Source organism: Paroedura picta, chromosome 6 (genome assembly GCF_049243985.1).
Source record: "Paroedura picta isolate Pp20150507F chromosome 6, Ppicta_v3.0, whole genome shotgun sequence".
Classification (NCBI taxonomy): Eukaryota; Metazoa; Chordata; class Lepidosauria; order Squamata; family Gekkonidae; genus Paroedura; species Paroedura picta.
The window spans coordinates 9,335,585-9,347,633 of NC_135374.1; the positions used below are offsets into that span (position 1 = coordinate 9,335,585).

Consider the following 12,049-nt stretch of genomic DNA (forward strand, 5'->3'; position numbering starts at 1 on the left):
TTGTAGTCCACGGGCATCTGGAGGACCGCAGCTTGACTACCCCTGCCTTACACCATACAAGGCATACAAAGCCCAAGTTCTGAATTAACCTAACCATCTTGACTTTAACAATTACTGGCAGGAGCTCTGTGCCTGTTTGGGTTTTCCCATGGAGGGATTAATATTTTTTTAAGAACCCATTTAATATATCCCACATTGAGGTCGCTCACTTCAAAGGCACAGCTGCAGACCCCTTCACACTGGGGCAGATGAAGCAGGGAAGGAGAACCGAAGTCGCTATGGATTGGCGGAACCTTTGATTTGGTTCAGCGACTCCCAGTTTAATCGGGTTCCCTGGTGACTGGAAAACACCTCCCGTGGAACTTTCCGCCCTCTTAGTAAATGTAGGTTGCTACAATGCCCTGTTGTTTTGAAAGGATTAACTCTCTTTGCCTATCAGCAAGGGAATGGCTACTGCTTCTTTGTTGACAAGTTGGAAAATGCAGTATGGATCCTAATTCTGTCAGGTGGAGCGATAACCGGTTTGACAGATCGTACCCAAAGGGTACTTTTTAATGGTTAAACATCCTCTTAGAGAAGACTGACAAGTGGAAGCTGGAGATGGCAGGGGTGTATCCTCTCCTCTAAGCCTGAACAATTGGTTTCCTCTAAATGCAGGGTGGTATTCGAGCGTTTCCTGTTTAGGAGCCAGAAAGATGGTTAAGGATTGAATAAATCAGTGGATGGACCCATAGCAACTGAGAGTTGAGAGGACCAAGGGATCTTGCTCACGTTCTCCCTTTTCCAGAGTTCATGCTTTTGTCAGTTCAATTAGCAGAATTGTGGGGAACACAGATAATCAGAGAAGCGGAAGGGGTCATAAAGGCCATCTAGTCTAACCTCCTGCTCAATGCAGGACCGGCCCAAATCAGGGGTGGCTAAGCGGGGGCTCTCCAGATGTCCATGGGCCACAATTCCCATGAGCCCCTGCCAGCTGGCATCTGGAGAGCCCGGGTTTGGCCACCTCTGGCCTAAAACATCCACGAAAACCTCACATTATTTGGCCCAGGGCTCTCACTTGCACAATTTATTACGTAAAGCGCTGCGAGACCTGTTGGGGAACGGCGGTATATAAATTTAAAAATAAATAAAATAAACAACACTGTAGAGTTGGGGAGAACATCATCATAAGTGCTCAAATCTATCCGTGGGCCCAAAGGGATGATGATGCACGGAGCATTCAAAACATGTGACCAGGCCGAGTATCTTTATCACTCCTTAGGAAAAATCTAGGCGATTTTTAATCTAGGCAATGTGATCCAATTTGACGGGGTTTGGAATGACGCACACAGGATTCTCTCAATGTGCGCGCACTACTATGAACAGAAGGGTGTTGAATGTACCAGGCAGCCGTGGATTGCCTTCTGACAGGGCCTGCATGGTGAGGGTGTGTCTTTCCCACATTCCTCCTGCCTTCCTAAAAATGGGTGCTTTTCTAAAGGTGGGTGGGTTATAATCATTTGATTTATATTATTGCCACCTCATGTTCCACAAAGGAGAGGTAGTTGTTGTTCATTGGTGGCACGGAGGCAGAATTGTATCAGCAACCCCAATCCATCCAAAGGTCACGGAAGATGAGAACGAGAAGAACTGTGGTATGAAAAAGCAACACTTAAAAGAGCGGAAGGGAAGCCATGCTGGATCAGGACAATGGCCCATCCAGTCAAACACTCCTATGTCATAGTGGTCAAAACCTCAAGGGCCACCGGGAGGTCCACCAGCAGGGCCAGAACTCCAGAAACCCTCCCATGTTATTAATACCTAGAGCAGTGGTTCTCAACCTGGGGGTCGGGACCCCTTTGCGGGTTGGAATGACCCTTTCACAGGGGTTGCGTCAGGGCAAGCAGCTTGGCTGGTGGTGGTGGGGGGAGACACCATCCACACAATAGCCTTGCGGGGTAGATCAAGATGGAGCATTTGTCGTTCTGGAGCAGATTTGAGTGAGATGGGCACGGTGGGACAAGTGGCAGAACTGAACTGAGAAACCCCAGGAAAAAAAACCCAATTTATATACAATCCTGAACGATGGATCTTCACACCATTGGTCAGTTTTGGTCTAATTTCTGTGAAAGAATACCTGCCTAATTTTATGGTTGGGGGTCACTACAACATGAGGACCTGTATTCAAGGGAAGGTGGAGAACCGCTGACCTAGAGGAATCCATTCTCAATCGTGTTAACCTAGCCTGATTTTTCCAAGATCACAACTGGCAGACAGTCAAGGGGATAAAACAATAACAACAAAAATCTTTGCCAACAATGCCTCCCCACCCCAGCGATTTTTATTTCACCCATCAGTAGCAGCAGGGCCCACCCGTCAAGGCAAAAGAACCACCATTCCAGACCTCCATACCATAACAAAACGTTTGTGGAAGCTGCATTTTATTTGAAAATCCACTTTTTTTTTTTTTTTTTTTGCTAACATACATTTCAACATTTTAAACAAAAATAGAATCTGCGGAGACAATGCAGCAAGTATGCTTAAGTTCATGTACAGAATTGCTTTCATGCCTTCGACTTGTCCTTCTTAAGGCCCCGTTTTTTGTTTTTTTGTTTTGTTTTGTTTTCCCGCCATCCAAAACTGGAATGGGTGTATTTACACGGAAGCGCCGGTCAACAGCGCCGCTTCTGATTCTGCAGAAAAATTAGGAGGATTCCTACACGATTAAAGAGTGCGTGAGGGCTTGGGACTTATGCATCAAGGCCCACCCACCCCATTCTACAGAACAACGCAGGGGGACCTCCCAGCGGATTGTGCCCTTCGAGACGCTACTTCCCTTTTGAGATTTTAATCTACGTCCACAGTACATGATCGTGGGCACAGTGCTACCCAAATGAAGGAAAGAATCAAGCCATCCCCCCCGCCCCCAACCCCACTAATACCTCAAAAGGTGTTTTTTTTTCCCCGTTTTGTACAGAGAAGAAGGAAAGTCTTTAAAAGTGAAAGCAATTCCTCACATTCATTTTGGAAAGGCCGTTATGTCAAGTGTAAGATAATTAATTACATGCCAAGCACAAAGCAAGGAAAAGTTCCGCTCCCGAAGCCGCTGACGCCCGGTCGAGCAATCCCCGTGCTCCTCCAAGTCGGTCGGGCTGCTCCCGTCCCCTCCCCGCTCCCTCGTCCCGAATCCGTAGCAGAACCGACGGTGTGCGGGGACGACACCTCCGGTGCCCAGGGAGGATCGACAGGTGGTGTTTCCGGATCCTGGAACGTACTCCGTGCTCCGTGGGTCTGGGTGTGTACTGGTGGGTGAGGAAGCACTCCAAATCGCTCTTGTGGATGGGAGGGGGTGGGGGATGGGGGTTAAAAAAAAAAAAAAACCCTAGGAGGAGACATATTGTATACATCCACAGACACGTTTTTTGCTCCACAAACGGAGGGTTCGTGATAACAACATTACTTAATTCGGTAACCATAAATAAATACAAATAATACATAAAAGGAATGTCTATGCAACGGAATATATAATTTTTTTTTTTAAAGTTAATCTTTTCATTATTGAATCTAATACGGATGATGTCTGAAGAGGAAAAGCTGGAGAATTAGATTTAGGATTTAATCCCATAGAAAAGTTGTTGTTGGGGGGTTTAACAGTAAAAGGGTGCCCAGCAATTTGTTCCCAACAGCAGCTCCAAATGCATGGGGTTGTTTCTTTGTTTGTTTTTACCCTTCTTAGTGGAATAAGACGCTTCTGTTGTGTGTCTTCTCAATTTGTGGCTATGTGCGTGTGTTCTCGGTTGTGGTTACTAACCGATCGGGGGGGGGGGGGGAAGAAAAGAAAAAGATCCTACACCAAAACTGTGGCAATTCTTGGCTTTATACTAAGTGTGGCGGGGGCCCCACGGCTTCCCTAGAGTGGTGCCCCCCACCACTCTCGTGGGCCTTTTGTGATTTTTTTTTTTTTTTACTGGATTGCTCTAAAGGAAGAGGAGAGCTTAAGAGACATCGGTTTTGATGCGGCTGGAAGGAAGGGTCGGATGCTGAGCAGGTGGTCTTTCTGGAACTGTTCTCACCCCCCTCGATCTGGCACGGTTACATGAACTGTATCTAAGGAGACAAGACGACAGGCACATTATCTCTATGCACGCGACCAAGACTTCTGTCTACCCCCCCCAAAAAAAAGAACCCACCCATCTTTGACTAGTCACCCAAGGCTTATGCACAAAATAAGGGCTCTTAAGGGGGTTGGCCCTGCGATGGAGCGTCATCGCTGCGATCTCAGAATGAGGGAGAAGAAACCCGGCCTCCGCCCTATTCCTTCTTGAGCGCAATCAGCTGAAGTTGTTGAGTCTCAAACCACCAAGTCCTTGAAACTTATTAGTAGCTGAAGTCTACTCTCACAGATGAACAGGTACTGTATAGACAAAGTTGTCTTATAGTGAGTCAAGCCATCTGGCGGTCTCCCCCCCCCTTCCCCCGCACAGTATTTTCTGCTTCAATTTTATTATTACATCGTTAATAATTCATTAATTTCTAGGCTGCCCCTCCCTGCGCAGCAGGCTTGGGGCGGCTTACGACATAGGTTTATATACAATTTAAAATAATAAAAACATAGTCTGGAATTCAGTAACCTGGAGTGTGGCTAAAAGATGGCGTCCTGAGGAGACTGCAGTGTAATCACTGGAGCCCGACAGGGGGTCAATTGTGGAAGCAATTGGCAGAAGAGGAGGGGTACGCAAACCCCACCTCATTTTTCTACCCAGGAAGTCCTAGGGAACTCTTGGGGCCGTCTCCAATCCTTTAGGGAGTTCATCTCCCCGGATTACAGGCTGCCAGCGTTTCAGGGCAGGAGAACGTCCAGCCATTTTCTTGAACTTTTTTTTTCTTTCTTTCTCTCAAAAAATAAAAACTGCTTTAACCTTCTTCTGGAATTCAGTAACCTGCAGCTAACTCTACTGAATAAGAACAGCACCCCCGTAATCGATCGGATTTCCCGTAGTAGGGAAGGGGGAGGGCCCGATTTGGTGTTCTGCTTGCTAGTTTTGGCCTCAACCATATGCCTGGTGGAAGAGTGCTGTTTTATAGGCCCCTGAGAACTTTGGTAGTCCTCATAAGGCCTGGATCTCCACTGGCAGCTCATTCCACCAGGCTAGGAGCCCGGGCCAAAAGGCCAAACACACTTCTTTGGGGCCAGGGATCACCACACATTGGAAGTGACAGAATGTAGCACGTTCTTCGGGGGACATACTCGGAGAGACAGTTCCTTAGATAGGTATGTTCTGCCTATGTGGGTCTCAGTGGCAGGACCTACAGATGCGCTTCTGCCCAACGCAGGGCATGGGAGAGGGACGGTGGTAGAGGCTTGGGATTTTCTGAGGCACTGGGACTCCTAAAAGGTTTAAGGCAGGGTTTTGTTAAACCCTGGGGTATCTTGACAGCCCTGTTAGGGAGTTAACGAATTTTTATACTTAAAAAAAAAAATTGTTTAACACTTATAGGGTGATATGACCGTATATGGTCATGTCGACCCATTCCCCCCTCCCAAAATGGCCAGCGATGGGGCTGGAAGAGGTGGATAGGGGAGGGGCCCCGGGTGGGCGTGTCCACAGCTCTGCTTCCCAACCAAATTCTGCACCATTGTGCCATTTCTGGGGTTTCTTGAAGCCTGAAGAATATTTCAGGGGTTTCTCAATGGTAAAAAAAGTTGAGGAAGGCTGGCCTAAGGGAACAAAAATAATAGACCTCAGAGAAAGAAATACAAAGGGATTTGGATATGGTTTAGAAGGTTGTTTGTTTTTTTTTGGCCATGTCTCCTTTTCATTGCAGATATCAGATAATATGACTGAACTGGACTGAAATGTAATATTTCAGAAAACTGCACTTTCCTTTGGTCTACACATGAGGCTGCACACTGAGGACTGACCCCTGGCCTTTGACAGAATGGTGGTTTTGCCTACTTTGATTTTTAATTGTGAGCTCCACGTTTTAAATGACTTCTATAGATATTTTGGGAGCTTCACATTTTATGATTCTTACGCCGCCAACCAGGTCTTATTGCAATACGGCATATCATTCTATGTGTGCATATATTTTATTTGACCGTGGATAAAGACCCTCTGGGTCGAAATGCATTTGGCGCATGGTCATACCATGTGCAACCACTGAAATGATATGTGCAATATTTGCACAGACTCTGGTCCTAATGCTTTAATGTTTTTAAGCTCAATGTGCACAATCAATGTTTGTATTTTAATTTTAATATAGTTTCTTGTTCAACCTCTGGGTTCCTGAGGACACCAAATGCATACTGTAAGGATGCCCCAACTGTGTAGCTTCACGCCATTCTACGTGACACATTTAAATCCTTCTGCTTGGTTCCAGCTCTGTTTTAGAATTCATGTGATTTTTAGATTTCTGTGGTCCAAAATCTGATTGTGCTGTTCACTGGATGTCCCATCCGGTTTACTGTACTTTAGTGATCCCCAACCTGTGGGCCTCGGACCACATGTGGGCCTTCAACTAATTGGAGGTGGGCCCTGAAGGACACCTTCTCTCTCCCCCCCCCGGCCCTTTACTTCATCCCCCCTGGCCCTTTACAACACACTTTGGGTGTCGTTGTCTCCCATCACTCCCAGATGGGACTATCTCGTTGCAGAGAAACAAGCTCAGGGTTCCCATTGATTTGTCATTGTCATGAGTTAAAATTTCCATGAAAATAAAGTTCCTGATGTTCATTGTTGTGGCGTGTCTGCATCTTATTTTGAAGGGATGTTTAAACATTACCATAGTCATCAGAGAGCGTTAGGGCAGTGGTTGAGAGTAGAGGAGTAAACTACCCCCCCACCGGGCCTCAGTAAAAGGCGTTGAGTGGTCCCCGGCGATAAAAAAGTTGGGGACCACTGCTGTACTGGACTTGCAAGACATTGCACACCTCAAACAGCAGACCATAAATAACGCTCATCCATAAATAATTTACACCCACCAGGCTCTTTTTTTGGGGGGGGGGATGGGAGTTCCTGTCCACCCTCCTCCCTAGAACAGCATTTCAGGGCCAGTAGGCTGCTGGGCGGAAGGAACGGAAGAAGAGAAAAATTCCATTTTGCGACCATCTTCTCAGGAATCAGCTCTCTGATTTATAGAAGCCCACTCCCCCAAACCAGCACCGCCCACCCAGAATCTCTCAGAGGAACGTCTCAGTTTTCATCAAGAAAGGTTTCCAAATTTCCCTCCCCGCCCCCTTTCCAAAGGACTCAACTCAAGCTGCTGCATCCCATACCGTGATTTGAAAGTCAAACCGCATGCGAGTGTAACAGAGTCCCCAGTTATCTCCATCTGAATGTCGAAATGGACATGGTTAAGACTGAAGAGGGAGACATACAAGGCAGCCGTGCCCTTCCTGAGCTGCCTTGTATGGGGAAATCCAAGCCGCCAGCGCCCCCAGAGTCGCCGTGCAATACCTAAGTTGGGTTTTTTTTTACAAGAAATCCTGGAGAGAGACCTCCGCATAAGGATCCTTTCCGGAAGCGCTGTGAGGCCTCTGGGCAGATGGGCTGGAAGCGGCAGACAGCTGGGAGAGAGAAGATGGCCGAAAGGGGAGAGAGAGAAAAAGAAGGCCTCAGAATGGCGGAAACATGAAGGCGGAAGATGCAGTGACGGGGAGGAGGAGAAGGGCGGCGGGAAGGTCAGGCGGGACTGGTTAAAAGGAGGGGGGAGGGGGAGGGGGAAACCAGAGAGAAGGCATTTACATGGCATGCGACACTGAGACGCCCCCACCCCACCAAACGGTATAGGACAGATGCAGGAGTTCGAGTGCTGTCCGCAGCGCGAGCGACCAACTGGCCGAAAATGGCGCCAGCACCTTGGGCCAGCTGTGTGGCGGGCCTTCCCAGAATCACGCCTGGCACCAGATATATAATAAATACAAATTTTAAAAATAACGATAAGGTATTAGACACCCCCGCTGTGCAGTTCTGCAGATGGAAGCCAGGTCTGAAGTCGGCCTTCAAAGACGGCTTGTTCTATCCCCAGCCCTTCCACTGAAAGGTTACCCCTCTTGGCATTCCACACAGGGCCAAACTCTGCTGACTGGGGTGCCCTGGGTGCTCGTGGCACTTGGGTGGTTGGGAGGAAGTGGCCTGGCTGTGGCACAGGAGCATGGCCAACACTGCTGCTAGTTTCCTAAAGCAGGCAAAGGGAAAAGCACAGGAGAGCGCCATGCTAGTACAGTCAACCCTGCTTGCCACACTCTGTTTTGGCTTAGCTGCCTACGCCTTGATTTAGTTCTCTACGGAGGCAATTTTTGCTCTTCTGGCTCCAGGGGGCTTTATCAATTTTCTTTGTATATACAGAGCCTCGAGAGTCCCGAGGGGATACAGCAAGAGCTGTGGGGCTGGAAGGTCTAGGTTTGAAAAAGTTGGCTGAGGTGTCTTGCTGTCGTATACCGAATTGGACTGTTGGTCCGTCAAGGTCAGTACTGCCCACTCAGATGGGGTCTCAGCCCCCCACCTTCCCCATTACCTCCTACCTGGTCCTTTTAGCAGGAGATACCAGGGATTGTGCCAAGCAGACGTTCTACCACGGAGCCACAGGAAGTAAAACACACACACCCAAAACTCCTGTTCCTCTTTCCCCAAACAGAAACCTGTTGCTTTCCTCCAAACAAAACCATCTAAGGAAATACCTTCCTTTAATGCCATGTGGCTGAACTACAAAGATGCCTGCTTTTCAAACGAATGCATTGAAAACAGTCCGTGTAACAGTCAGACAAAGATATTCAAGTCTATGCATCGTTAACAAGTAGCACATTGGCCAAGAAACCAATACATTATAAACCAGACACACATGCTTGATTCTATACACTGTTAACAAAATGGCACAGTGGCTAGATAAGATGAGTTTCCAGGAAATTCCCATTTCAGACCTGCCTTTTTCAATTATCTTAAAAACTAAAGAGTATCCATTTTTTTCTATCCTGGTCCAGCCAACACGTGGACAGACGTCCCTCAAATAGGCTAATGATCTCTGACAGGTCTCCTTTGTGATTCTAGCCTTACGAACTGACAAGAAGTTTAAGCTATTTGATGGTTTTGTATTAAATAATGTATACTTAAGTCTTGGTGCTGGTAGTTGTAAATTTTCTATTAGAATGGAGGTGACTATCACGGGGCTGCTGTATTTCTCACAGTTTTTTTTCCCTCCTCATTGTTTGCTAACGTCCACCCTTTAGGACCTCTGCTTATTGCTGGGCTAAATGCCTGGCAGCAACAAGGAAGCTGTAAGATGGACCACATTGGCAAGGGTCCAAACCATACAACATGGCAATACCCAGGAAGGTCACCAGGGAGAGGCATTTTCAAGGGTCTTCCACATAACAAGCATATCATGCGATGCAGCCCTCAAGACTGCCCCAACACTGAGGCTCCAGGTGGGAAGAAGCCGCCTGGTTACAAAGCATAGAATCACAGAATCATAAGAGTTGGAAGGGACCTCATGGTTCATCTAGTCCAACCCCCTGCAATATGCAGGACACTCACAACCCTATCGCTCATCCCCTGTCACCTGCTACACCTTGAACCTTCACAGAATCAGCCTCTTCATCAGATGGCTATCCAGCCTCTGCTTAAAAATCTCCAAAGATTGAGAACCCACCACCTCCCAAGGAAGCCTGTTCCACTGAGGAACCGCTCTAATGGTCAGGAATTTCTTCCGGATGTTTAGACGGAATTTAGAATCATAGAATCATAGAGTTGGAAGGAACCTCATGGGTCATCTAGTCCAACCCCCTGCACTGTGCAGGACACTCACAACCCTCTCGCTCATCCACTGTCACCTGCCACCCCCCTTGGGCTTTCACAGAATCAGCCTCTCCGTCAGATGGCTCTCCAGCCTCTGTTTAAAAATCTCCAAAGATGGAGAACCCACCACCTCCCAGGAAAGCCTGTTCCACTGAGAAACCACTCTCACTGTCAGGAACTTCTGGATGCTTAGAAGGAATTTCTTTTGCATTAATTTCATTCATTCTAGCAAACTAGCGTTAGAACACCACTCTCTACTGGTAGCAGAAGCGTTAGAACCATATACCTTGAAGGCTTCTTTATGCATGGAATCTAATTCACGGGTTCCTGTAAGACCCGGGGCTCACTCAACCAAGTACGAGAAACCCAGACGACCAGAGGAGTGGCATTTCTAGCATAACGCTCTTTGAGATGAGCAAGCAGGCGCACAGAAGCAAAGGAACTGCAAATTGGGGATTGGAAATGAAGGAGAAAACAGAGGGGGATCCCGACAGACAGCCGCGGAAGTCAAGGCTCACCCACGGCCGTTGGGCACCCAGTTCGCACCGTGAAGCAAGCACTTGGGACTTGTGCAGTTCAGCTAATATAAGATCTGCCAATAACAATAGGTCGCCCTCTTCTAAAGGAGACCCTCTCCGGACCCCGTAGCAGGATGCCAAGTACACTCTGCATCTAGTATGAAGAATCAGGAGGCAGACAGAAGCCTGAGATACTGCTGCTACTCACGGGGATGCCACAACAGGTCTTTGTTCCCTTCCGCAGAAAAGCTCATAAATCTGACCTTGGTGAAATGGGACCGGGCTTGAGAAGGAAGGGAAACCTGCCTGAGCCAGCTACAGACACTGTAACGTGAAAACCGTTTTTTCCCCCAGTTAGGTATACAGTCAGGGGCATTCAGAAAAAAAAGCAGCTGATTCCAGTAGAAATTGGGGTTTTGTACCCTGCTTTTTACTACCCAAAGAGTCACAAAGCAGCTTCCAGTTGCCTGCCCTTCCTCTCCCCACAACAGACACCCTGTGAAACAAGTGGAGCTAAGAGAGCTCTGAAGGAACTGTGACTGGGCCAAGGTCACCCAGCGGGCTGCATGCGAAGGAGGAATGGGGAATCAAACCCGGTCCTCCAGTTTAGAGGCCGTCGCTCTTAACCACGACACCAAACTGGCTCTGGGGACTATGCTGCTTAGGCATGCCGGTGGATATTGGGGGAGAAGGCGGGCAGGGCCAACCTCCCTGCCTTCGAAAAGTAAGCTGTCAGCGGGGGAATGCCACACTGAGATCCTGTTCCTTTTTCAAACAGGGGAAACACCCAATCGTGTGACCGCCATCCAGCATCCTAACGTGGCAGGGTTCCCAGGACCGACTCGACCGTGCGGTGCTCCCAAGAGACTTAAGATTCACATCTCTCACCAGCCTGCCAGCCGAAGGAGGCAGAACAGCCGAATTTGTTTCTCACCGCCAAAGCACGATTTCCCGCACGAGCAGCTTCAGAGGTGAAAGCCAATACCTTAATTCATTACCAAGGCATCAGGACACACGATCCATTGATTTTCGGTAGCTCACCTAGGTTAGGCAATGCCTACAAGGGCTGACACATTTATCCCGCTCCTACAGATGTATCCAAATACGGTCTAAGCAAGAGGACAATTGCCTGCAAAAAGGTAATGTGCCAAACACGGAATGTCGATTCGGGCCTCAGACACATCAGTCTCTTCCACTCCTGACTGCTGGACAGGGGTTGACAGTGTTTAAAGTTCTCCAAATTGCACATCCCTTTCACCAGCATACACAGGTTCTCTCAAACCCCACCCCCATCCCCTTCACCCTTAGTGAATCCATGGTTTCCTGATAGGTCTTCAACACGTGAATATCCCCTGTCCCCCAGGGCAAACCCCCTGACCTCCGTGGTTTCCCTAGGCAATGAGGTTACTGCTCCCCACTCTGGCCTCAGAACAGAGAAGGAAAAGGGACTCTGGCACCCTGGTGAATTTCTTCCAGACCAGACTAGCCAGGGATTCTGTCCAGACTAGATTTTTGGGGGGCAGCGGGGGCGGGGGGGGGAGAAGCAATATCTGGGCATGGAATTAGGGTCACTGTGGATGGGCAGGTAGTTGGGGAGTTTCCTGCATTCTGCAGGGGGTTGGACTAGATGACTCTGGGAGGTCCCTTCCAACTCTATGATTCTAAGAAGAGCAGCTTTGTAAGAGAAAATGAGTCAAAGAACTGCTATTATACAACCGTCCCCCCTGAAAAAGGACTGCCCAGGCCAACCAAGCAAGT

At 48.2% G+C, this 12,049-nt stretch overlaps 1 protein-coding gene across 9 annotated transcripts in view; it reads right to left on the bottom strand.

Moving 5' to 3' along the window:
- Nucleotides 1-2,537: 2,537 nt before the first annotated feature.
- PICALM (phosphatidylinositol binding clathrin assembly protein) overlaps nt 2,538-12,049 on the bottom strand; it is a 94,665-nt gene continuing 85,153 nt past the window's right edge. For 6 of the 9 annotated variants that reach the window (XM_077341389.1, XM_077341391.1, XM_077341390.1 and 3 more), the window contains 2 exons: nt 7,437-7,546; nt 2,538-4,086 (listed from right to left, as the gene is read on the bottom strand). In XM_077341389.1, the coding sequence (XP_077197504.1) occupies nt 7,454-7,546 (93 nt within the window). In that variant the 3' untranslated portion in view covers nt 2,538-4,086; nt 7,437-7,453. Of the gene's footprint in view, nt 4,087-7,255; nt 7,312-7,436; nt 7,547-12,049 lie in introns of all 9 variants that reach the window. The other 3 variants (XM_077341392.1, XM_077341393.1, XR_013231699.1) reach the window with 2 other exon arrangements.